Raw genomic sequence first — 26,822 nt, forward strand, 5'->3', positions numbered from 1 at the left:
TGCTGTAGAAAAGTGGTTTATTGACAGGCCAGCTTCCACAGCCAGCCGCTGCCCAGCATGGGGCTCAGGGCGCCAGGGTTGGACTCTGGGGAAGGTGGTTCTTAAGATCCAAGGTCGTGGGGGTGGGCAGGCAGTTCCTGACGGCTCCCAGCTCCTCTGGCAAGTGTGGGCCTCAGCCTGCACCTGGCTGCCCACGAGCAGAGCAGAGATCTGCAGGCTCTCACAGCTCAGGGTGAGGCTGGGGTTGGCCGGAGCCCCGGGACGTCGCCGCCTGGGTGTGGGTACAGGAAGCCTAGGCCGGCTGGTGGAAGAGGCTGCCGGTGCAGAGCCTCCGCTTGAGCTCCTGCCACAGCAGCTGCCGCTCCCGCTGAGCCCCCTTCATGACCCCGCTGTTCTCTAGGGCGCGGCGGGACAAGTAGGGCAGCACCTCCATCACGGGCCCGTAAGGGACATACTTGTACACCGGGAAGCCTGCCTGGCCTGCACGCAGGGGAGGGATTGGTGAGGCCCCGCCCCTGGGGAGACCCAGCCCCACCCCCGAGGCTACCCCCGCGCCCGCACCCAGTCCCACCCTTGAGGACATCCAGCCACGCACCCCGACTCCACCCCCGGAGGCCCAGCTCCGCCCCTTGCGCTACAGCCCCGCCCCCCACCATACAGCTCCGCCCCTGCACCCTGGAAACCCAGCCCCACCCCTGTACCCCGCCCCGTCACCAAAGAAGCCCAGCCCCACCCCCGGGAGGCCCAGCTCCTCCCCTCTGCGTTACAGCCCCGTTCCCAGAGAGACCCAGTCCCGACCCCGGGGAGGCCCGACTCCGCTCTTCTGCACCCGGCCCCACCCCCAGGGAGGCCCAGCTCCAGCCCCACCCCAAGGAGGCCCCTCACCCAGCGGGAAGCTGATCTGGTCGCACATGCCCAGAAGCTGTCCAAAGTACACCTGGCGGTCGGCGGGGTGCAGGCCCAGCTCCTCCATCCTGTAAACAGGCAGAGTGCGGGCTGAGACCCTCTCCCCTCACCCTGAGACCCCTACCTGCAGGGTAGGGTGAAGGGCATAGGCTCTGTCCTGCCTACTGCAGGCCTCCGCCCAGCTGCTCCTGCCGCGGGCCAAGGCCACCAAGTGTCCCCTTCCCCAGCCAGCCTCCCCTCCTGCTGTGCTTGCCCCCAGCTGCCCAGAGAGGCAGACTCACCCAGCGGCTGGCCCTCTGTATGGCCTGGGAGGCCCTCAGCCCTCCCACCACACCCTCCTCAAATCCTCGGTACCAATACTGTGTTCCCAGCCCCGCAACCCTGCCACCAGCCCCTCACCCTCCCCTCGCTGGCTGCTCTGTGCACAGTGCAGTCACCAGCCACTGGTGGCCACTGAGTCTCTGGAGGATGGATGGTCTGAGTTGAGATGCACTGCACACATCAAACACACATGGGCCTCTGAAGACAGTGTGCAAACAGAATGCAGAGTATCTCACTGCTTTTCTGAAAACGTTTAAGTGGTGCTGTTTTGGGTATGTGGGGTTAACTGAAATGTATCAAATTCAACTTCTGTTTTTTAAGTTGACTGCAAAGCATTTGGGATTAATGCCTGTGGTTCACATTTGTCCTAGTGCTGCTCAGACACAGGTGGGGGCCCCAAGTTTGGTCCACACCCTCCCTACTCTCACTTCTGGTCGTAGGATCTTTAAAAAATCCCGAGTTCGAAATACCTATGCACTGGTGATGCCCACACTTTACCTCTGGCTCCTGACCAGGCAGATCCGCAGCTACCACCCTCCCTCCACCTGGGTCCTCACACTCACCCAGGCTGGGCCTGTCATGGGACCCCCATCCCATCCCTGGAGCCCACCACCCTTCTCACCAGAGCACCCAGCGCACCTCACCCTGGACATCCACACAAGGGGCATCCCACAGACACTTCTCTCCCTCCCCTGGGGCTGGGCTCCGAGGTCGGGCCCCAGTCTGGGAACACGCACGTGGCATCCTGTGAGATCTGCCCCTCCCAACCCCCCCACTGCAGCCCCTTCTGTGCCAGCCCATGCCCACAGCTGTGTGACTGCAGCTGCCCCAGCACAGGAGAGGCTCTCCATCCGCCCGGCGACACCTGAGCTGGGCCTGACTCCCTCTGGCCCACAGAACAATAACAAACATCACACGGGCAAAGGCCTGCTATCTCCAGGGCTTCTGGAAGCCTGAGACCACCTGTGGAGAAGCCTGAGCTAGCCTGCTGGACATCCGACCTGGGAACCAGTGTCCTTCGCTGCCCCGGCCACAGATGAAGCTGTTCAGGGCCAATGGGACCCCAGCTGACCACGGACGCAGGACAACCCCAGGCCAGGCCCGCTCACCCTGCTGGCTCACAAAACACTGTGCACAGGCCCCCGAGCTGTGGGTGGGCTCATGACTTGGCCAAACCTAACCCAGGCTCTCTGACGGGGTCCCTAACATGTGGCACCAGAGGCCACAGCACTTCCCCGGGAAGACCAGCCCAAACTCTTCCGGGCCCAGGGCCTCTGGAGCAGGACGCAAGACCCCAGCCTGCCTGCAGGGCAGAGGCTCCCCCAGAACGGCCTGGCCAGGCTGCAGGGCCTGGGACGGCAGGGCACTCGGGTCAGGGAAGCCACGTCTAGGGTCGCAGGACCGGGCCAAGATGGGAGGCCAGACCAGCTCCTGTGGGACGATCCTGAAGTTAGGAGAAAGGAGGCCTTCTGTGGACAGTTACACCTTCAGCATTCTCATGGTCCTTGCCTAGTCAGGCTGAGAGGACCGGCCTGGGACCAAAAGCTGAAGTGCAAAAGGGCAGCCACAGGTGGCTGAGACTGCAATGGGACCTAAGGATGTGGGCGCCAACAGGGCCTCTGTGAACGCCGTCAGGGGGGACCATGGGCACAGAGGGACTAGTCTCAATCAAGGCTCCAGCACAAAATTGTGTTTTAAGCCTAAGCAAAAACCAGCTTTTAAAATTTGCAACTCAATCCTGTGTTCCTTCCAAAGTCAAGGAAGCCAGAACTCATCTCCTCTGAGCACAGAAGGGTGCCCCTGGCCACCTCACATCCAAGGACGGGGTGGGCTGTCCAAGGAGGCTCCAGGGAGGAAGAGAAGAAGGCAGAACAGCCCACCCGGCCAGGATGCCAGTCAGACTGCCCCACACCAAGGAAACACCTGACCTCCCCCACAGGACTCCAGAGGCTGCCCTGGCCACCCCGTGGCCTCCACGCTCCTGTTCCCAGTCAGGCGGTTTCAAGGGCAGGCATCAGAAACCGTGGCTCTGAGCTGCAGATTCAGGCTGCAGAAAAGCAGCCCTTGGCAGGAGAAGGTCAAGCAGGACATTGCTGAACCGCTCAGGGCAACCAGTCACCCCAGGCAGCACCAGCAAGTGCCCCGGGCACACCTCGGCACCTCCAGTACCCAGGCCTTGCCTAGGGGTGCCCGCTGTGGGAGAGGGGCCCGCCTTGCTCCTGGGGAAGGCGCGGGCCAGCCAGGCCACCACGCACCCAGCTTCCTGTGGGGGGAGGGGAGGAGCCAGAACCCCTGGTGGGGTCCAGGTTCGGTTGAGATATGAGATAAAAGAACATAGGACGAGGAATCTCCCATGGTTAAGACTCAGCACCTTTACTGCTGGGGGGACAGCTGTGATCCCTGTTAGGGAACTAAGGAGTTTCCCCAATGGCTCAGCGGGTAAAGAACCCACCTGCAACACTGGAGACACAAGAGACTAGGGTTCAATCCCTGGGTTGGGAAGATCCCCTGGAAGAGGAAATGGCAACCCACTCTAGTATCCTTGCCTGGAGAATCCCATGGACAGAGGGGCCTGGCGGCCCACAGTCCATGGGGGTCACAAAGAGTCGGACACAACTTAGCGACTGAGCACTGCACTGGGGAACTAAGATCCCACAAGTCACGAATCAATGCCAAAAATAAAAAGGAATGTATTTCACTTCATTCCTATCTGTGACTTACAAGGCTACCCCATGGGGACACAGACCGCGTTAAATCCCAAGCGCAGTTTAAAGTGCTGCGGAGCTGTCTATAAATGAGGTGATACGTCTCAGGTCGCCAACATTTCACGCTGTGTGAATCACCTGATGACATTTATTTTTAATCAGAAACCTGAGGAAGTCGGGTATTAATGCTAAAAGCCACAGGAACTACAGGCAGCCTTTCTGCTACTGCAGCGAGATGCCCAGCCAGGCCCAGGAGGTCCAGTGGCCACAGATGTCCCCCGAAATCCCCACCTGCCTCATGCTTCCAGTGCAGCCCAGGGCATCGGGGGGGTGGGGGGGGGGTGGGGCAGGACCCACCTACGCAGAGTGAAGCGCACGGTGTCCTCGTTGTGCGAGGCCACCATCACTGCAGCCCTGGCGTTGTGCTTCAGCTCCTCCAGGACATAGTCCAGGCACCTAGAGGGGGACGCGTGAGCCAGGCCGCACAGCCCCCCGGGGGCAGAGGCCACGGGCCAGCCCGGGGTTCCGGGACCACGGGGAGAAGCAAGTGTCCCACTCACCTGGGGTCGTGCGTCCAAGACCACGGAGGCTGGCCCCCCAAGACACCCGGCCCGCCCCTCACGCCCAGAGCCCTGCCCCCTGGGAGCTGGGCGCCACCCACCTGTGGTACACAATGCTAGTGGCCTCGTACGTGGGGTTGATGGGGTCCTCGTAGCCCACCTCCAGCGCACGGGCGCGCTCCTGAGTCATGTACGCACCACGCACCAGCTTCGCCCCGAAACACCAGCCCTCCCGGCGAGCCAGCTCCACGTCCAGGGTGACGTTGTCGTAGGCATCCTGTGGGCCACGCCGGAGGTCAAGGACGACTGGGATGAGACTCCCTCCGGCCTGTGTCCCCCAGCGGAGCCTCCCTGGGGCCTGGTGCCCCCAGCGTGTAGCCAGCAGCTGTGGTCACTTGGCGGGGGCTCTGCAAGCTGCCAGCACCTGCCAGGACCCCACCCACCCACTCGCCCTGTCCCCGAAGCCCCGACGCTGACCCCTCCAAACACCCAGCTGGGCCCCGAGTGGCCACCCAGGGTTTGCACTCAGGGTCCCTGAAGCACATGCACAAGTCTGGGCGGGGGCCCAGAGCCTGCGTTAGACACTTGGAGAGAACCAGGATGCAAGGGGCCAGAGAAGACAGCCACTCAAAACCTGGGGGTTGAGGCACTTTAAGTGGACTCAGAAAGCTGCTCCATCCATGTTCCTGCAGCCCCTCATCCCCAGCGTGGGGCAGGAGCACACCCTGAGGTAGCACTGGAACGTATTGAAGATGAGCGGCCTCTCCACGTTGAATCTGCGCTGCATCTCCAGCGTCAGGCGGCTGATGGCTGGCTGGAAGTAGGTCTGCTCCGCGTCCACCATCAGCCGCACACCCGCCTGGCTGGCTTTCTGAAGGACGCAGGGGAGGAGGTCTGTGTGGGCACAGGTGAACGAGCACCCCCCTGACCCTACCGCGTCCCGGGCGTCCCCCCCAACCCCAGCACGTCCGGGGCACCCTCCCGACCCCAGCACGTCCTGGGTGCCCCCCCAACCCCAGCATATCTGGGGCACCCCCATCCCAACCCCAGCGCGTCCTGGGTGCCCCCCCAACCCCAGCATATCTGGGGAGCCCCCATCCCAACCCCAGCACATCTGGGGCACCCCCATCCCAACCCCAGCGCGTCCAGGGCACCCCCCGACCCCAGAGCATCCAGGGCACCCCCCCGACCCCAGCACATCCTGGGCGCCCCACCTTGGCCAGCACGTCCATCCTTTGCAGCATGCGTGTCATCTGCCGCTCCTCCTCCTCTGTGAACCGTGACAGCAGGGGCTCCAGCCGTCCCGTCTGGGGGGCAGGGCCATCTGGTCAAGGCGGGCTCCCTGCCTGGGCCCCTAGGCCAGCACGGCCCACTCCCATGGGCACCCTGTGCCCTGTGCCCCAACGTCCCAGGCCTGGTACCCCGGCCCCGCTCCCCACCCTGCCGTGTCCAAATGTGAAGGCCAGTGGCCCACCCAGGGTCCCCAGCCACCAGGACTGCGCTGCCCCTGGGAAGCTGGCTCCTGTGCAGGCCCAGCCTGCATCCAAGGAGTCTGACCCCACATGAGGTGACACCCGCGCCTCCCCGAGGAAGCCCCAGCTCTGTGCATGGGGCTCCCCACAACGACACTGTGGGAACCGTGAGGCGGGGACTGGCTGGCCGGGGCACGTCACCTGCATGTTGGGGACCACCAGGTGCCTGGAGAGCTCGGTCCTGCTGTCGATGAGGCTGCACCAGTCCAGCAGGTCCAGCGTGCTGCAGGAAGAGGCATGCCCGTGCCAGCCACACGCCCAGGCCCCACACCAGCCCCCTCCCTGCGGGAGCGCCCCCACACCAACCCCCACGGAACCTGCCTTGAAATACAGATACAAATGCAAATAGTACATCCTCTGGTTATGAAACAGAAGTGAGACACAAGACCCTTCAGAGGATCTCAGCTGCCCTCACACTCCACCCGCCTGCCCGGCAGGTCCGGGACAATGGGGTGTAGCACCCCCACTGGAGAACCCAGACAATTCCCTGGGAAGCTCTGGGATTCAGGGTTCCCATGACCTAGTGGAGAGTTAGCAAGAAGATTGGGAGAGGCCGTTGAGGCTCAGCCAGAACCCCGCCTGGATGCAGGCGGCCACCCCTGGGGGACCTCAACAGGGCTCCGCCTACCCAGACACGCCCAGTGTCTCCGCAGTGAACCAGTCCTCAATCTCCGCCCGGGACGCGATGCCCATCTTGACCACGCTTTCCTGCAGAAGCAGGGAGCATCAGTCCTCCCCGCCCTGCTCCTGGCCCCGCTCACAAGCACCTCCTGCCCTGCTTGCTGGCCTACGATGCCAAGCTGACCTCCTCACACCAGCACGAGACCCGGCTACCTTCTGCCTCGGGTCTCTGCTCCACAGACAGCCTCTCCCTGCTGCCCACCACCCCCCAAGGCTCCCCACATGCCTGCCCCACCCCTGCGGGGCCCCCCCTCCCACCCAGCGCCCGCCTGCCCTAAGTCCCTCCCTGCCTGCACACAGGCCCTGGAGAAGTGGCAGGGCTCAGACACAGCTGGGCCTCCTGGGCAGGGTTCCTCGCGGCCCACCTGCCCACAACCACCAGGGAGGGGCACCCACCTGCAGCGCAGCCACCTCCAGCTTCGTGTCCACGGCGGCCAGCCCGGCCTTGCCCTGCTCAGCAGCCACATGGTGGAAGAAGCGTCTCCACTTGGTCAGCACGTCCGAGAACTGCAGCTGTGAACACCAGCCCTGAGCTTCCACCCAGGCGCCCGTGAGCCCCTCCCGGGACCCCCTGCAGCCCAAGCCCCCAACCCCACCTGTGCTCCAGGCTCCCAGCCTGAGCCCCCTGAGTCTGCCTGAGTGCGCCCAGAGCCCAGACACCAGCACATGAGTGAAGGCACCTTCACTTAATGCTTGCAGTGCCCCGCGTTCGTACCAACCCTCTGCGGGTGGGCGGGGGGTTCTGACACTCACCAGAAACTGCGGTCTCCCCAGTGCCGTGAGCTTAATGGCTGAGAAGCCATCCTCGCTGGCTCCGCCTGTGAGAAGACACAGGAAGAGCCATCAGGCCTTGGGGGCTGGGGGGACCCTGAGCCCAGAATCTGTGCCACTCCAGTCAGGACATGTCTCAGCAACATGCAGGAGGCTGCAGGCGGCGGGCGGGGACCACACCTTCTATGGGTTACCCACGACACCCGGCCTTGAGACTCCCAGAAAGCGCTAATGATCTCACTCAAATGATCCACCCAGTGAGACGGTCGGTGGTACCAGCACACCCGTCCTCCCAGGAGGACACCTACCCGCCCTCACACCCAGGCCCTCGGAATCAGCTCTGGTGGCTGCCTGGCAATTTCAGGTTGCGGGAGCGGCAGCGGGAGGGGAGGGCCCTTCGAGGACCCAGACACCTGGGCCGGGTGACCAGCCAGGGCAGAAGGACACCAATCCCGCATGGCCTGTGAACGCCCTGCACACGGCTGCCCCTGACGCCACCACAGCCAGGCAGGCCACTCAGCGGGCTTGGAGCTGGCCACGTGCGGTCAGGAAGGCGGGGGGCCAGGGAGCGAGGGAGACCTGCCCACGCTCGCCCGCCTGGTTCCTCTCCGGTGGCCTCAGCACCCCGGGCTGCCCCGAGGGCACACAGAGCACAGACTTGCCCGCAGAGCACCGGCGGGAGGCAGACGGCACTCCACCGCCTCTGTCCATCTCGTCTGGCTGCTGGAAGCCCACGATCACACCTCTGTTCATCCACCCCCAGGCCAGAACCAAGGAGACGCCCTGAGCCCTGGACACCAGGCAGCTGCTGTCTGTGCAACCAATCAGGCGCCCGATGCTGACCCCGGCAGGCTGCCTCTGGGTGGTCCTCACTCCTGTCCCTAAAGTGTTCACAAAGTGTCAGGGCCCTAACAGGAGAGCTGCTGGGGACCCGCTGGATTTCCGAGACTAAAGTACACTGAGGCCAGTGTGTCTTCCGGCTGAGCTCACCTTGTGAGCGGGTGGTCCTGCCCCGGGGCCACACAGGGCAGCATCTCCATCCCGGAGGGCGCAGCTGCAGCCCCTGGGACGGTGCTGCCCTCGGCAAAGCCAAGCGCCATGTGACGAGATCCAAGCCCCCCGACAGGTCCGCATCTGGGCACGTGGGGCCAGCCAGGCTCCTCAGGAAGCAAGGGGCTGGACTAGGTGTGTGAGCCCAGGCAGCCTCCCGACCTCGGCCACCGAGACAGGACCAAAGCCTGGGTGAGCACTCCAGCCCCCGCCTCGAGCTCGCCCCCCAGCGTCCCTGGAGCGGGGGCCAAGCAGGCCTCACCTGAGGCCTCGATGCAGTGCAGGAAGGTCTCCATGTGGCTGTCACACTTGGCCTCACTGGCGTAGAAGTAGGTGCGGGCACTGGTGACCCCGTCCCTGCGGTCCCCGAAGGCCCGGTGTGCCTGGAACTGCTTCTCCCTCTTACTGACACCTGGGGGCAGGGGCGCCAGCCTGAGTACCCCGCCCCCACCGCCCTACACATGACCCCTGCCGCCGAAGCTGCACCCGCTCTACCTCCAAAGCGGCCCATGCCTGCTCCCTGACTCAGCCCGGGTCACACCCAGGCCAGGAAGGCAGAGCCCAGACCTCCAGGAGGGCCAGGAGGGCCAGGAGGGAGTGTCACCCATCCAAGTACCTGGGGACACGGGCTGGAGCTGCAGCAGCAGCCCTGGGCCCCAAGCCAAGGGTTGTGTGCGGAGGGCGGGGGGGGCTCACTCCTGACTGGCTCCCCTAACTCACCGTGGCCGTCACGCTCCAAGGCCGAGGAACAGGACCTGCAGGTGGAAGGGGACGGCGAGGGTCAGGCCTCCACTGAGGAGGGCAGGCGGGGGGCAGCTCACCTGCCAGGCGGGAGTGCCCCGCCCCACCCACCCCACCCTCCAAGGTCACCTCCTCCGAGCCTGGCAGACCTGGCTATGCCGACCAGCCCCGTGCCCCACAGTCTCCACCCCTCACCCCAGGGAGCCCCTCCCTACAGCGGATAAGGGGCAAGCAAAGCAACACACAGCCCAAGGCCTGGGTGGGTCCTTCCCGAGAGGAAAAGGCGGGGCCCCAACCAGAGAGAGGGTGGCCGCCAGCTTCCAAGCAAGGCCACACAGCCCTTCCCTCAAGGCTCTCACCCACCCACACAACACAGGGTTACTTTCAAACCCGCAACCCGAAGGCATGTTTCCAGCGCACACCCTCTCTTGGCCGCCCCGGCCATCACACCTGAACACCCAGGTCCTCCCAAGGGCAGGACCCTAGGCCACCCTGGAGGAGGCACCGCAGCTGTGGCCCAGCAGGGTGGAGGGACGCCACGGCCCCCATCCACACCGAAGCTGTGGGGGCTCAGGCCTGCTCCATCAGCGCCCAGTCCAGAGTCCACCTCTCAGGCGACCGCCCGCCACAGAGGGGACACCATCGCTCAGAGGGCCCCAGGGCCGGGGCCGGTGACATTCCCAGGTAGTGGCCGGCCGTCTGCCCTCCAAGCCCCAGCCAGGCTCCAAAACCACAGGGAGCAACCAGCCACACAGCTGCATGTGGGGCCAGGGCCCAGCCTGAGCAGACAGCACTGGGGGGACAGGGCTGTGGTTCTGGAGCAGGCAGGCGAGGGGGTGGGGCCTCCGGGAGACAAAAGGGGCAGTTGACAGGCTGGGGGGAGGGGGTGTCATCTCAGCATGGGGAGAAGGGGGAGCACACTCTGTGCATGCACACACATGCACACACATACACGTGCACACACATGCAGCCATGCATGCACACACATGCAAACACACATGCACACACATACATGTGCAGACATGCATGCACACGTGCAGACACACACATGCAGACACGTGCACATACACGTGCAAACAGCCATGCACCACATGCACACACAACACACATGTGCGGCGGTGTGCACATGTATGTGAACACATGCAGACATGTGTGCCCACATGTGCAGACACACATGCAGACACGCACACATGGGTGTGCAGGCACACACATACATGCACGGCCCAAGATGTGGATGTTAGGTAGTTAGAATAGGGAAAAGGAGTCCAGAATGGCAGTGGCTAAAAGACCTGGAAGGGAAAAGCCCACAAAAATAGAACAAAGAAAGGTCCGAGGACTGGAGTGAGAACCTCAGGTAAAACAAACAGCACTCCTGGCTGGCCCAATTTACATAGGACAAGCCCAGGGAGAGAAAAACATAAAAAGAGGAGCCAAAGCTAGCTCTTGCTCTCTCTCTCTCTCTCTCTCTCTCTCTCTCTCTCTCTCTCTCTCTCCCCCTCTCCCTCTCCCTCTCTCTCCCTCCCTCTCCCTCCCTCCTCCTCTCTCTCCCTCCCTCCCTCCCTCCTGTGTGCTGGGGTGCTGGGGTGCTCTTCTCTTCTTGTCTTTGGATCGACGCGCCCTCACACCTTGAAGATGGATTTTCCTGTTATCTTCTAAATAAAATACAGCTGTAACGCTAAGCTGTAACACTGATTTGTCTAAGAGCTATAACACAGTCCGTTTGAGACCTGAGAGTTATAGCACGGTCTGTCCAAGACCCAAGAGCTGTGACACGCCGAGGGGGCTTTAATGTCCGTCACCCCAAATCTTTGTTGTGACGAGACAAACACTGAGGAACATACACTCGCCTGACCTCTATGGTGCCGTGACTCACATTTAACCTGGCTATAGCAACCTCAGCGAAACTCCTGCAGTAGAAGCCAAACACGAAGAAAACCCAGCGCAGGGGAAGGCCCAACGTGCTGGAAACTGGAACAGTGGGAAAAATGAATTCAGCAGAAAGCTCACGCAGCTCAGTCTCAGATTCTAGAAGACCTCTGGTTAAGGTAGGAGGTCCTCACTCCTATGGCTGGAGGGACATGCCTAACAAAATCTTAATTCCTTTACAATCTCTCGTTTCTTGTTTCCTTGAACCCCACCCCCACCCCACCCCCCTCGAACAGGCGGGCAGCAGTGGGTGCAATTGAGGGACTCTGGAGAATACTCTCTGGTATGTCCCAAAGGCACTATCTGCTGGGCCCCAGTAGCTGTTACCCAAGCCAGTGGGGGTTCTTCTGTCCTCACTCTTCTTTGTGCCAAGGATCAGACCAATGAAAACTATGAGCACCGGTCAGATATTTAGCAAGTTTTCCAGCAGGCTATGAAGGGGATTCCTTGGCACATTTTTCCCACTGTTTTTTCCTCCTGTCCATCCAGCTCTCTCTCCCAGGACTCGAGCCCGACCAAAACCCAGGATGCCCGGCTTCAGGACCTAATGAAGCTTAGGCTCTGATGTCTCATTGCAAAAATTCAGTGAGAGACAAAGCGATAGGTAAGAGGTAGATTTGTTAAGATTCAAAGACAGAAGTGCTGCGCTTTACAGGGTACAGGCCCTGGAAAGTGGCCTGGCTAGGTTTTGCGAGCGGGGTGAATTCATATGCTAATGAGCAGGAGGGTCATCCCAGCCGTAGGGGAACCACCCACTCCTCTGTCTTTTGACAGTGACTTGGAGCTGTTCTGCCACCTCTGGGTGTGTCTTTTGGCTTACAGATTGGGGATTAAGGTTTACTTGAATTTGACTTGTTATCTTGGACCCAACTGATTTTAATTGGTTTACATTGTGCCCTTGTGCTAAGTCACTCTTTCCAGGGTTGTGCTCTGCCCCCTTTCCCTCCTGTTTCACGCTCCTTCCCTCAGCCCCATCCGGGCCCACAGTGTCGCCTCTACAATCTTCTAGAGGGACAACCAGAAAATAGCTGGCCTTGGGAAGGAAGTACTGTATAACATCCAACCCCTTAATCCTACCTAGTACTGGTCATGCTGGAGACCTTGGGGATGCCCAAACTCCAGTCCAGGGGTCCCAGGAGGTCATCACGCCTTGACCTGCCTAGGGATCTGGTCCTCGAAAGGTTGTCATGCCTCAACCTGCTTGGGGATCTGCCAGTCCCAGGGGTCCCAGGAGGTCATCACGCCTTGACCTGCCTAGGGATCTGGTCCTCGAAAGGTTGTCATGCCTCAACCTGCTTGGGGATCCGCCAGTCCCAGGGGTCCCAGGAGGTCATCACGCCTCGACCTGCCCAGGGACCAATTCTCGGGAGGCCGTCATGCCTCGACCTGCCTGGTGATTCGATCTCTAGAAGGCTGTCACGCCTCAGCCTGCCTGGGGATCTGCACCCTGACCCGGGGACACCTGGCTCTCAGGTTGCAACAGTTCTGGGTAGGATAAGCTTCAGAAAAACTCACCCCTAAGGAAGTCCACCCATGGAAACAGAAGGAAGCCTATTACTTGTGAGACTGTGCCCAGTCTCTCCTGAGCCCAGTGAGAACCCCATTGCCTTTCCGGAAAGGCTAAAAGAGGCCCTCCAAAAGTTTACCAACCTGGACTTAGACTCTTACGAGGGACCAGTGATTTTAAAGGACAAATTCCTGTCCCAGTGTGCATCAGATATCAGAATTAAGTTACAACAGCTACAGCAGCAGGACCCTGCTTCCTCTTTAGATGAGATGGTCCAGACAGCCACCAATACCTTTTATAACAGGGAACAGGAGAAGGAGGCCAAGGCCCAGGAGAGGGAGAGAAGGAAAGAGACAAGACATGCCCAGATGCTGGCCACCCTCCAGGGAAGCCCTATGGCACACCCTGATTCCTTGAAGGACAAGGCACGAGGCAAATGCCTAATCTGTAGACAGGCGGGGCATTGGGCCAAAGAGTGTCCCAACCATGACAAGTCTCCTAGAACAGCTTGCCACAAATGCCATCAATTGGGACACTGGGCGGCACTCTGCCCTCGGGACCCAAGAGCCTCAAGGTCAAGTGCCAAGCCTTCCCTCACAATGGTTCAAGAGGACTGAAGCGGCCCGCTCCAGCCAGCCCACCTGTCATAGATAACCATCACGGCTGGAGCCAAGGGTGCAACTGGATGTGGCAGGTAGGTCCGAAAATTTCTTGGTTGACATGGGGGCTCCCTACTCTGTCTTGATCTCCTACTCCGGAGCCTTCTCCTCCCAAACCTGTACCATTTTGGGTGCTACAGGAAAAACAACTACTAAAAGATTCACCCAAGCACTTCTTTGTTGCTGGGATGGACAGATATTTTCCCACCAGTTTCTCGTGGTCCCTGAATGTCCTACTCCCTTATTGGGAAAATATATACTCACTAAACTGGGGACCACCCTTGTGATGGGAAGCTTTTCAGCCCCTAGGGCCCTACAGCTTCTGGTTACTACTGAAGAACCCATTACACCTTCTCCAATAGAGAGGGACCAAAAACTATGGGAAGACAAAATTAACCCCCAGGTGTGGGACCAGAGGATTCCTAGACAAGCCCACCAAGCTGAACCGGTCATCATTGTCCTCCGAGATCCCACTCGGTTTCCTAACCGGAAACAAAATCCTCTCAAAAGAGAAGCTCGGGAGGGACTACAGCCTTTAATAAATAAATTCCTTGCTTGTGGGCTATTGGTCCCCACCAGTTCACCATGTAACACCCCAATCCTCTCAGTAAAGAAAAAGGACGGAACCTGGCGAATGGTTCAAGATCTCCGGATCATAAATGAAGCTGTAGTCCCCCTCCATCTCACAGTACCCAATCCCTATGTAATCTTGGGAGAAATCCCACCCAGTGCGAAGTGGTTTACAGTCTTGGATCTCAAAGATGCAGTTTTTTGCATACCACTGGCTAAAGAATCCCAATATCTTTTTGCCTTTGAGTGGGAGGTCCCAGGAGGAAAACACCAACAGATGACTTGGATAGTATTACCTCAGGGGTTCAGAGATAGCCCCCACCTGTTTGGACAGGCCCTTAGCCGGGATCTCCTAGATCTGGACCTGGGGCCTGATGGGAAAATATTACAATACGTAGATGACCTACTGATCTGCTCTCCAGATGAGAAAAGTGCCCAACAACATGCAATTCAGGTTCTAAACTTTTTGGCAGAAAGCGGATATAAAGTCTCCCGTGCTAAGGTACAGATGGTCAAGACAAAGGTCACTTACCTGGGATACCAGATTACACATGGGTCTAGAAGGCTGTCCTCTGATCAGGTACAAGGAATCCTCCAGTTGCCCCTCCCCCACAACTCAAAAACAATTGCAAGCTTTCCTGGAGCTAACTGGATATTGCAGAATCTGGATACCCAACTATGGTCTAATTGTCCAGCCCTTATATGAAAGCTTGAAGGGACGAGATGATTCAATCCCACTGATGTGGGGAACTCCTCAAAAGAAGGCAGAGGCTACACTAAAATAGGCCTTAACTCAGCCACCTGCCTTAAGGTCGCCAGACCCAGAAGAAACATTCCAGCTTTAAGTCCATGAAAGAGAGGGAATAGCCTTGGGAGTGTTAACTCAAAGGTTGGGATCTGAGCCCCAGCCTGTAGCTTACTTATCCAACAGACTCGATCCAACCGCCGAAGGCTGGCCCCCGCTGCCTTCGAAATCTTGCAGCTATTGCAATCATGATATAAGATGCTTTAAAACTCTCCTTTGAGGGCAAACTAACTACTTTTACCAGCCACCAAGTAAAACAACTCCTAAATGGGAGAGGCCACTTATGGATGTCTGATCAAAGAATCCTCAGATATCAAGTAATACTGATGGAAAATCCAGGCCTGACTATATCCCCTTGTGTGGTTCTTAACCCAGCCACCCTCCTGCCTACCCCCAAGGGCTCTCTCCCTTTTCACTCTTGACTAGAAACCTTGGACCACTGGACAAAACTCCGAGAGGGATTGTCAGAAGATCCTCTGACCAATCCTGAGGAAATCTGGTACACTGATGGAAGCAGCTTTGTCTTGGATGGAAAAAGAAGAGCTGAATATGCAATAGTCTCCAATTTTGAGATCATAGAGGCTAAGCCTCTGCCACCAGGTACTTCAGTCCAATTAGCTGAGCTCATAGCCCTGACTCGAGCTTTAGAGCTGGGAAAAGGAAAAAGAATAGCCATTTATACTGACTCCAAGTATGCCTTTCTGGTGCTACATGCACATGCAGCTATTTGGAAAGAAAGGGGCCACTTGACCACCCAAGGGTCCCCAATGGAATATGGTGATCAAATCCTTAGGCTCTAGGAGGCAGTCCATCTGCCCACAGAGGTTTCAGTCTCCCACTGTAAAGGACACCAGAAAGGGAGCACAGAAGTGGCACGAGGGAACCAAGCAGCTGATCAGGCAGCTAAGAGAGCAGCGTTACAGAACCATGACCTAATTGGGATTGCCACCTTAGTTCCACAGACTAACTTGCCAGAAACTCCTTCATATACTGAAGGTGAGACTCTTAAAGCTAAGAGTGAGGGCTTTCAAGATCATATGGGGTGGTTCCAAAAGGAGGGACTCCTTTTTCTGCCTGGGAACCTCCAATGGAAGTTGGTTAACTCCTTACATGCCACCACTCATTTAGGGGAAAAGGCCCTTCAAAGATTACTAGAAAGGTCCTTCAGAGGAACAGGCCTCCAAATGACTATAGGGCAAGTGGTCTCCTCTCGTCCCACTTGCCAATTAAACAACCCCCAAGGAGCTCAAAGACCCCAGCTGGCCCACATGGAACATGGGACCCATCCAGGAGAGGACTGGCAGATGGACTTCATCCAGATGCCAGTTTCTCAAGGGTATAAATACCTATTAGTCATGATAGATACATTCACAGGATGGATTGAAGGCTTTCCCACCCGGATTGAGAAGGCTGAAGAGGTAGTAAAGAAAAAAACTACTCCATGAAATCATTCCAAGATTTGGTCTGCCCAGGTCATTACAAAGTGACAATGGGACATCATTTACTTCTAAGGTCACCCAAGGGGCCTCTAAAGCATTGGACATTACTTATTATCTCCATTGTGCCTGGAGGCCTCAGTCTTCAGGAAAAGTAGAAAGAGCCAACCAATTCTTAAAATCAGCAATGAAAAAGATAACCCAGGAGACTTCCCTGGGATGGAAAGAGGCTTTACCAATAGCTCTCCTCCACACCCATATTGCCCCTAAGGAACAGGTTGGTCTTAGTCCTTATGAGATGCTATATGGGAGACCTTTTGTTTATGTCAATGACCTCTTCCTAGATCCAGAGATTCAGACCCTCCAGTCTTATACCATGGCCGCTGGGCAGTTCCAACAGGATATATGTTTGTGGGGTATGAACCAGGATCCAAAAGATTCTAAGGAGTCACCACTCTATGCTCTGAAAAGATGGGTCCCCAAAGGCTCAACTGCAGCCCACATGGAAGGACCCCTACCCTGTAATACTTTCTACCTCCACAGCAGTCAAGGTACCAGGACATGACTCCTGGATTCAGGAGTCAAGCCGTGGAAGAAAACAGAAGGGGACACTCAATACACCTGTGAGCCCCTGGGAGATCTCAGATGCCTATTCAAAACTACAAATGAGTGCCATTCTAATGAACAACCCCAAAATCTGGTCTCTGGGGATAAGATTTCTCAGGATAACTCTAAAGAGCCAACACAGCTTGGCAGGGATAATACTCCAAAACAGACAGGAGATAGATCTTCTGATCCCTAAACAAGGAGGGACTTGAGCCATCCTGGCGATGTGAATTTGGAATTGGCTAATGCCCCTGCTAGTCCTTGCTATGCCATATTGATGCTGCTTATGATTGTTCCATGTACTGTCAATTGTCTAACCTGTCTTGTCTCTGCCCAGGTCAAGCTGCAACATGCAGTGCCAGTTCAACAAAGATATAAAACTACAGCCGACCATGGAAAACATCAGTCACCCTTAGATGGACACCACTATAAGGACTCTGAGGCTTGAGACTAGCAAGAGGGGGAGGCCCAATACCCCTTGCCATCCCAGTTCATAGCCAGTAAGACCTCAACGTCCCCATTCCTAAAGAATTGGGCCTCCCATCTCTTGAGGGGGGAATGTTAGGTAGTTAGAAGAGGGGAAAGGAGTCCAGAATGGCAGTGGCTAAAAGACCTGGAAGGGAAAAGCCCACAAAAATAGAACAAAGGAAGGACGGAGGACTGGAGTGAGAACCTCAGGTAAAACAAACAGCACTCCTGGCTGGCCCAATTTACATAGGACAGGCCCAGGGAGAGAAAAACATATAAAAAGAGGAGCCAAAGCTAGCTCGCTCTCTCTCCCTCTCTCTCTCTCTCTCTCTCTCTCTCTCTCTCTCCCCCCGCCCCCCGCACGCTGGGGCACTCTTCTCTTTGAGTCTTTGGATCAACATGCCCTCACGCCTTGAAGATGGATTTTCCTGTTATCTTCTAAATAAAATAGAGCTGTAACACTGATTTGTCTAAGAGCTATAACACGGTCCGTTCGAGACCTAAGAGTTATAATACGGTCTGTCCAAGACCCAAGAGCTGTGACACGCCAAGGAGACTTTAATGTCCGTCACTCCAAATCTTTGTTGTGACGAGACAAAAACCAAGGAGCATACACTCGCCTGACATCAAGAAGGGAACACAGTGTGCCAGGAAGGGGCAGGCACAGGACAGAATGGCAGGAATGACAGGAAGTCCCGGACCGCGCCCTCAACCATCTCTAAGCTCAGCTCTACGTCAGGAGATTTGCTGGCTGGATGCCTTACAGGAAAAAATTTAAAGTGGGGGGGGGGGGTGATCCCCAGGTGGCACAGTGGTAAAGAACCCGCCTGCCAGTGCAGAACACTGCGGAGACACATGTTCAGTCCCTGGGTGAAGAAGATCCCCTGGAGAAGGAAATGGCAACCCACTCCAGTATTCTTGCCTGGAGAATCTCATGGACCTGTGTGGTGGGCTGCAGTCCTCAGGGTTGCAAAGAGTCGGTCACGACTGCACGACTGAGAATGCACACACACATAAGAGGTGAGGAGAGACCACGCTGGCTACCCCCACACTGAAGGAAGAAACAAAACAGGCTCTATCTTGAAAGCAGGACTCCATCTTGGGCCGGACTGTGGACTTTGAGCTATATGCCCAGTATCTATGGAAACGACATACCACTGGAAAACCAGGCCCCAGGAAGGAAGAGCCCCAGGGCTCTCCATGCCTAAAAGAATACCCTAATTATCTGTGTAACCAAATAGTATCATACATTCTATTATGCTTATTGGGGTATGACCACAGGCCTATTGATAATTGTCCACTGTTAACTACCTAGGCTTAAGGCATATGAATCACAGGGTAACTTTAATTGTATCTTTCTTTTTCCTTTTTCAGACTAGATTCAGGGAACCTTATACACTCAGGGTATATAAGGTTTTCACAAACATGGGTCGGGGTCCTTGGCTAAGAGGAGACTCTGCCTTGGGTCTGCCAGTGTAATAAACTGCACTCCACTATCTGCATTGTCCTTCTGAGTGAGCTTGTTTCCCAGAACGCGTGGCTACACCACCACCAGCTCTGCCCTGATTAAAGGCGGGAGGCAGGAGAGAAGCATGGAAGAGCCTGGCGGCCCCAGGCCCTGATTCCAGGCAGCAACCAAGACCCCGTACACAATCCTGGCCACGACCTTCACCCTGGGGACCCAGGCCAGGCCTGGCACAGCCAGGACAGACATGTCTGCCATCCACAACGTCCCAGCCACTGTCACAGCCCATCATCGGGAAGAAACCTCGCCCTCGCCCTCGCCCTCGCCCTCTCCCTGGCCCTGTGGTGCTCAGCCTGCTGGGGGGTGCCCTGGGGGGCTCCTCTCCCGGACCAAGGACCCTGGCCTCCACCTTCTAACAAGTGTTCTGGGAACCACCGTCCCACCCTGCCTGGATGGCCACTCTGCCTCCCACCTCCCACCCTGGGAAGCCCCCCAGGCCCCTCCTCCTGGCGGCAGGGGTGTCAGCATCATTCCCGGGGCAGGGTTTAGGGGCCTGTAACCGCTCCGTTCCCCCCGCAGGAGCTAGATGGCTGGATGTCGGATCAGCACCCATGAGCCCAGCTCTGCACCCTCAGCCTGACCCCACCAAGCACACGGGATGGCCTGGCAGCTGCAGACAGGCTGCCATGTGAGGACAGGGAGGGACCGCAGCTCACGGCCCAGAGGCCAGCCAGCAGGGTTCCAGCAGGACCAGCCACCCAGGGTCACGGGCTCCCAGCCCTAGAGAGAGCTGGCCAGCCTCCCAGCGATCCCCTGCAGGGCGAATTGCCCGGGGAAAGGAGGCTTTTCATACCAGAGAAAGAACTTCCATTGTGAAACCACCAGCCCCCACCCAGACCCAGTGGGACGCGGCCCATTAGTTATTCAAAAGGTAGCCCCAGGCAGCCACCAGCCACCAGCCCCCAGGAACAGGGGGTGCAGAACTGGAGAACCCCGCCTTCCCGACAGCAAATTGAGAGACAGGGGCTTGGCTCCCCAAGCCAATCCAGCAGCAGCTCCGCTGGGACATTCCGTTCCCAGGGCTGGAGTCTCCTATGACCCGTCCCCTCCCCGCCCCTGGTCAGAGAAAACACCAAACCTGAGATGGGGCGGGCAACTCAGGGAGCCAGTTCCCCAGCCTCACTGGCTCAGGCACAGCTGCCTTCAGGACTCAGCTCGGCCTGGCCTGGAGGGGAGCAGAAACCAGCCCAGCAACCAGGCAGGCGTTCTGCAAAGCAAGGGCTGGATCTGCCTGGGTCTCCAATGGGGGGCCTATCCTGTGGCCCAGGAGGGGGGTGGGGTGGGGGGTGCCCACCTGTCCCCACACCCCCTGCCCAGAGAACAGACCCCTGCAGCCAGTCAGTGACCTCAGCAGGAGCCACTGGGCTGGCCCGCCACATGAAGCCGGCACATTCCATTTTCCTCGGATGCCCCCCGGGCAGGCTCCAAGCCTACCAGGACAAGCCCAGCTGCTAATCAGGAAACAGTCTAAGGGGCCAGGCAGAGGGACCGCCCTGGGGGTCAGAATCCTCAGAAGAGATGCTTCACCAGGAAGCCAGAGGACCACCAATGCCAGTGTGGTCGTCTGTGCCACTGCCCCTCAACTTTGCCGCCACCCCCCACAGGGTGACAGCAACCTGAACTTCATATAATTTTCACGAAACACAAGGTGTTACTCTTGTTTTGCTTCAACCATTTAAAACTGCAGCCATGATCCTTAGCCTGCAGACTGTCCAAAACCAGGAGGATCAGACTGGGGGCCAGGGTTGGCCAGCCCCAGCCTAGGGCACACAAGGCCTTGGTGAAGGCTCAGGCCATCTTCCTCATGGGACAAAGGCCCAACCCCAGGCAGGCCCAGGAGGGCTGCAGAGGTCAGGCGGCCAGAGCTCCCTTGGCGGTCCCTACCCGTCCCGCCCCCGGGCGTCGCGTGGACCTTACTCCATCTCCGTGCGCTCAGCCTCCTCGGGCGTCAGGTCCTCCTCCACACCGTAGTCCAGGATGGAGCCCACGCCGAAGGCCCTGTTGTGCTGGATCAGGGGCCGGATGGACTCCTGGTCCTCGCCAGCCACAAACTGCCCGTAGAAGGTCATCTTCATCAGCGTGTTGAACAACCTTTGCCCCAGAAGTCTCCTGGCGAGATGAAGCAACTGGAAGGCAGGGGGAGCGGCTGTCTGGGGCCACCTGGGCTCCCGGCCCCCAGCAGGACTCCCTGCCTCCTTCCCAATCAAGCAAAGCCCTGACAAGCTCCCCAGGGCCACACACAGCTCATGTCCCTGGTTTTACAGCCATGCCACTCAGAATGGTTTGCTTCCCGCTCGCAGAAGCCGGCCATCCCCCACTCCTCGTCGAAGTTGGCCGGTCCCTGGCACTGCTCTGATCCCCCTCCTGCCCTGCAGGCTCACAGGTGACCCTGGAGGCATGTGGCAGCCACCTGACCACCACTGGGTGGATACAGGAACTGGCGGGCCTCTCTGGGAAGAGCAGCGGTGAGTTCACAGCGTTGTCTGTATCCACGCCTCGGCTGGGGATGACAGGGACTGGTGTGACTTTCTCGGAGGCAAGCACCCAGAGTTTTCAATGTTTTGCTCACTACTTATTCCAAGTCCCTAAAACACTGTCTGGCAAGGGGCCGGCCCCGCAGTGGGTGCTGAACAGATGAACACACAGAACTCCGAGTAAGCACGAGTTCCGCTGGAGGCAGCATGGGGCAGAAATGAGCCGGGTAGGGGTCCAGGAGACGACCGCCCAGGGCAGGCCAGTGGGGGCTCAGCACAGTCGTGCGGCCACCGCAGACCAGCAGCCCAGGGGTGCGGGCCCCAGAGGAAGACAGCCATCCCTACCACTCAGCTTTCTCCTCTACCCACCCGCACCGCACCCCAAATTCCTGCCATCTTCATTCAAATGGGCTGAGCAGGTGCCTTCTGCCCAGCGCAGTTCTAGGCTAAGCGACAGAGGAGGGGCTCCCCTCCTAGTTGCGGGCAGACCCAGAAGGTGGGAGGGGCAAGGTCCTTCACAGGATTCAGAATGGCGGCGAGGGGGTGCTGGACAGGGCTAAAGGGGGGCTCTGCCAGGCAAGGAGGCGATGAGGCGGGAAGGAATCAGGATGGGGGCCAGGGGTGACTGCTGGAAGACACACCCACCACCTGTCCAGGAATCGCTGTGCCACCTCCAGCTCCAAGACTGGGACAGTCTATGGTTTCTCAACCCCAGTGAACAACAGAACCCCACTGTCTTGTGGGGATCAGGCCTCAGGGAACATCTCCAGTCCAAGCAAAAGCATGGGTGAGTCACACGTCTTCATCCCCAAACCAGCGTCAAACGGCGCACACCACCCCAAGGCTGACACAGCTGCCCTGCACCTGGCGCTCCAACAGACACTCAGGGGGCCACATGGCACCCTAAGGGCAAAGGTTTCTAGGCCATCACCTCTGCCCGGTGGCAGCCTCTGCCCAGTGTCTGAATTTATTGCGTCTCATTGTTTTTATAAAGATCGGAAATGGAAAGTGAAAGCACCCAGCTGGGAGCGGGCAGCCTTCTCCCACCTCCCAAGAGCCCCGGCCAGAGGTCAGGGAGTCTGTGGGCCTGGGCAGCCTCACGGAAGGGTAAGTCAGGTCTCAGACAAATCCCAGTTCACCCCAGAGGCAGATGAGGCAGAATCAGGGACCTGAGAGCCAGCACTCAGCTGTGGGAAACCCCTGACATCATACATGCCGATTCTGAGGACTGTCAGAAACACGGAGTGGATGTGGGCCGACTGTCTGCTGTTGGGCTGGCAAGCTTGCCTGCCCAGGGACACGTGGTAAATAATCTAGGCTGTGCAGGCCACACAGTCCGTCCTAGCCACCCAGCTATTGTGGAAGAGCCCCAGCCAACACTCACTGAAGGAGCAGGAGCAGGGCTGATGCTGAGGTGTGGTCCAGGGACCTACCGGTCCCCTTGTGCCTCTGTGTTGTCAGGGGCAACAACACTAAAGGCCCCACCAGGTCCCACCCTGGCACAGGAGAGGCCAGCGATGGAAGCACTGGGGCAGGGCTGGCGGTTTGAAGCCCAGAGCAAAGCAGCCTGTAAGCTTGTCCTGTGCCCAGTGAGCCCTGTAGGCTCATCCTGCTGCCCAGGGTGCCCTGGAGTGGCTCCGTCCGAAACCAGGCAGCCCCACCTCTTCCCCAAGTAGCAGCATCCTTCGTGAATTTAGAAACTTGCACCAGGAATGCAGACACTGTAAAAGACTCAGAGATGCCTACAGGTGAGGACGAGTAAGGCCAGTTCTCTCACCTCCCTGCCCACGCCCCTTCCCCCAGGCTCTCCCCCGCTGCCTCATATCCAAGCATAGAGGCTTTCATCACAGAACACCTGGATGTTCTAAACCATCCTCAAAAAGGCCTCCCTGTGGGCAAGTGCGGGCCCCCACTGGGTCCGGAGCCAATGCCACAGCGCAAACTGGGCTCCTGCAAGCTGAAACTCCCTGGGGCAGGAGCTGCACAGACCTGCGCCGGCTGTGCAGGAGGAATTTCTGCTGCAGGCCAGACTGCGAGAAGGCCCAGGTCTGGGAGCAGCCCACAGGCCCACAGTCTAGTCTCTGCCCCGTTTCCTCCAGCACCAGGCACCAAGGTCACCGTCACCAGCAGGACCACCAGCAGGGACGACAGTAGGACAGACCCCTCGGAGGTGGGGCAGAGCAGCATGCACCGTGACTGGGCTCCGTAAACATGTCCCCAGGGCACCGGCAGAGCGCCAGGGGAGAAGCCACCTTGCTCTCCAGGCACCCAAAGCACGGTCCAGGGGCACCGGCCCCGGCAGACGCCCGAAGGACAGCAGAGCTGGCCCGTCCCTCCTGTTGTCCCCGCAGTGCCCGAGGACTCCAGCTGTGCGGGCTTCTCTGTGATTTTGAACCTAGCCCTTCCAGAGCCACCCAGCTCTAACTCTGTCTTCACCACCCACCCGTTGTGGCCTCACTTTCACCTCTGCCCAAGGTGTGGCTAGGTGCTCCTCCTGGGTCCAATCTCCCTAGTCTCTCCCTGGAGCCAAGGTGCCCTCCACACAGCCTCACTGAGACGTCAACACCATCTGCATGCAGAGCCTTCAAGACCCTCAGCGTCAACTGGACCCTTGCTTTTAAACTGTTCCCAGGGTCACCCTGGCCAACAGCAGCTAAGACACTTCTGCTTTTTAATTTCCCAAATCCTTCACACTTTTCAAAGTCATTGTGCTCAAGTTTCGAAAGTCAGATATTTGAGCAGCTTCCCATTCTCTCTCAACACTGTCTGTTCACGGTGGCCATGTGTGGGGACCCCAGCTTCCAAGAACTCTGGGGTTCCAGGCTATGAGCCACACACAGCCAGGCTCCCTTTTCGGCAAAGCAGATGACATTCAATTTTAATCTCAAGTGAACACTGTGTATTACTGCAAGCACTATACAGCTTAAACTTTAGACTGGTTTTTGTTTTTAGTTGCTATGGTGAAGAATTTGCCTGCAATACCTGACACCTGGGTTGGATCCCTGAGTTGGGAAGATCCCCTAGAGTAGAAAACGGCAGCCCACTCCAGTATTCTTGCCTGGGAAATTCCATGGACAGAGGAACTTGACGGGCTACAGTCCATGGGGTCACAAAGAATCGGACACGACTGAGCGACTGAACAACCACCCAAACTGACATGTAATAAAATTCACTGCCCGAAAACCACGTGCAGGAAACACCTCCCTTCCTAACTTCCCGGCCACGGGCGATGCTCCACAGTACCTGCTCTCCACCTGAAACCTTGTAACGGCTCCCAGACGGGCGAAGGTCCGCGGGGCCCGGCCGCACCCCCGCCCCGCGCCCCCGCGGCCCCGCACACCTGCTCGTGGCGCGCCAGCAGCGCCGGCGAGGCGCAGAGGCGCAGCACCAGCAGGCTGCGCACCAGCTCCCAGCTGCGCCGGCTCCGGTACGCCTCCTGCGTGTTGCCGAAGTCCACGGCGGGCACCGGCGGCCGCGCGGTTTCGGCCGGCCCGCGCCCGGGCTCGGCTCCCGGCCCCGCTGCGGGCTGCTCTCGGGCCGCTGGCGCGGTAGACAGCGGGGCGCGGCGACAGAGGGCAGAGAGCTGCACCCTCGGCGCTCGCCTGAGACCCATGGCTGCTGTCCGCCCACCCTGGGGTTGCTTAAATAGGCGCCCCGCCCCGCCCCGCCAGGCCCCGCCTCTCCAGGCCCCGCCCCCGCCAGGCCCCGTCCCGAGCTCCGCTCCACGCCCCTCCCCGAGGCTGCGGCCCCGCCAAGCTCCGCTCCCGGCCCCGCCCCGCGCTCCGCACCACGCCCCTCCCCGAGGCTCCGCCCCCGCGCCCTGCCCCTTGGCAGGCCCTGACCAAGGAGCCACTCCACGTGCACCCGAGCCCCGCCTTCTCAGCCGGAGGCTACGCCGCAGAGAAGACCCCGCCTGCTTGGCTGACCACCCTGGCTTCTCCTGCACACGTGCACACATTCACACCTGGGCTTTGAGACGCTGGGTCTGCGGAGAATCCGGGAAGGCGAGGGTGATGCTGCTTCTCCCCCAGTGTAAAGGCGCTTTGGGAAACACTCCCACCGACCGGTCCTCTCTCCGGCCTAAGGCAGGAGCGTGGAAGGAGTCTTGCCAACTCCGTTCTCTCCCGCCTTCCCGGTCCCACCGCCCACCCACGGGGCAGGCGTGGACCACCAGGCTCCCCTTGGACGCCCTGACCTGTCCAGCACTTGGGGACTGCGTGACTGTGCAGCGGTCCTGTGCATCGCAGAATCTTAAGCAGCACCATTCCAGGCTTCTCCGTGCCAGACACCAGCAGCACCCCTCCCCCAGACCTTGCTAACGTCCCCTGGGGACCCCATCATCACGCCCACATTGATGGAGGCTTCTCGACTTTGTCACTGGCCTCTTCCCTGCTTCCCCCTGTTGGAGCTGAAGACAAAAAGGGAGAGACACGGGGGATGGGCGAGTCAAGGCGCAAGGGGCAGGGACTTGAGGGTCCTTCCATCAGCTCAGAAACTTAGCTCCCCTGGGGCTCCCCTGGGGTCCAGGAGTGGAGACTCCACACTCCCAGAGCAGGGGGCCCAAGTCTGATCCCTAGTCAGGGAGCTAGATCCCTCATGCTGCATCCGAGACCCAGTGCAACCAAAGAAAGCAATATTTTTTTTTAAAAAAAGAAACTAAGCTCCCCAAGAGTGGCCCAGCAACAGACTGTCCCATTTTCCTTTCACGGATAAGCTTCCCTCCTCCCCAAAACCTTTCAGGGACTCCCTACTGCTATCCGTACAAGGCTGCTGGCTCAGCTGGGGTCATCGGCCCCCAGAGGCCAGGGCCCCCTACTCCCACCTTACCTCTCGCCATGCTGGTCGGTCTGCCAGGCCCTCCTCTGAGCTCCGGGTCCTGTGAGGGCTGCCCGCTGCTCTCAGCCACCTGTGCCCGCCGCCCGCCCCTGCACCCAGCCCCCTCCTTCTGTTGCCCTCCTCCTCAGGGCCCGTTAGCAGGCACACGCATCCCCAGCTGGGCACTGACTGGACTCCAGCTCCCCCCTCTTGCCCTTGACACTCAGGTACCTGTGTGCCCCCCGCAGCTGCCTCTTGATGTGTCTTTATTGAAGGAAAGAGCGTGTCTGACGTGGGAAGTCTGACGCCGGGCTCCAGGCTGGTGATAGGGTTGGGGACTCATCCTCTGGGCCCCGCCCTGAGCCCTGGGTTGCCCTGGAGTGCGTCCAGCCCTCGCCTGGCACCCTGGCTCTGGCTTTCCATGCAGACACTCCGCTGGTGCCAGTCTCTCCTCGGCTGGACGCACCCAGCTGGTCCAGGATGTATTCCCCCAGTAACACCTGCACCCAGTTACCAGCAAAGGACCAGACTCCCAGCCCTCTGCGTCTGGCCAGGACGAAGTGCAGCTTGTGTTAGGGGCCAGGGTGGGGGGTTCGTTGGCATCCTGGGGTCCCACAGCTCACCGCGCTGAGAGTGGAGAAGACTGATCACACACACATTTGGGCAAAATGACGGTACCTGTGAAAGGCCAGATCCTCTCACAGGCTGACCTTCCTGTGCCCCCGTCCTCCAACAGCTCCACCCTTGCTCTGACTCAGGAAATA

At 58.9% G+C, this 26,822-nt stretch overlaps 1 protein-coding gene and 1 long non-coding RNA gene across 3 annotated transcripts; both read right to left on the reverse strand.

Moving 5' to 3' along the window:
* Positions 1–24,888, reverse strand: LOC122454546 (proline dehydrogenase 1, mitochondrial). Of its 2 annotated transcripts, none has more exons than XM_043489104.1 (14): positions 24,584–24,888; positions 20,687–20,895; positions 9,247–9,281; positions 8,789–8,938; positions 7,459–7,523; positions 7,102–7,218; positions 6,653–6,732; positions 6,166–6,247; positions 5,707–5,799; positions 5,217–5,363; positions 4,594–4,769; positions 4,290–4,388; positions 886–974; positions 1–480 (listed from the first exon to the last, which is right to left on the reverse strand). In XM_043489104.1, the coding sequence occupies exons 1-14, from the start codon at positions 24,854–24,856 to the stop codon at positions 293–295; spliced, it is 1,803 nt and encodes a 600-aa protein (XP_043345039.1). In that variant the 5' UTR covers positions 24,857–24,888; the 3' UTR covers positions 1–292. The 2 variants fall into 2 exon arrangements, with proteins under 2 accessions (XP_043345039.1, XP_043345049.1); XM_043489114.1 differs by having other exon boundaries at positions 7,102–7,212; positions 24,584–24,862.
* Positions 10,841–18,045, reverse strand: LOC122454573. The gene is made up of 3 exons (XR_006273441.1): positions 17,802–18,045; positions 17,654–17,655; positions 10,841–11,050 (listed from the first exon to the last, which is right to left on the reverse strand). It is a non-coding gene; the product is annotated as an uncharacterized LOC122454573 (long non-coding RNA).
* Positions 24,889–26,822: the final 1,934 nt, after the last annotated feature.

The sequence above is a fragment of the Cervus canadensis genome, chromosome 1, assembly GCF_019320065.1.
Source record: "Cervus canadensis isolate Bull #8, Minnesota chromosome 1, ASM1932006v1, whole genome shotgun sequence".
In the NCBI taxonomy this organism is placed as follows: domain Eukaryota; kingdom Metazoa; phylum Chordata; class Mammalia; order Artiodactyla; family Cervidae; genus Cervus; species Cervus canadensis.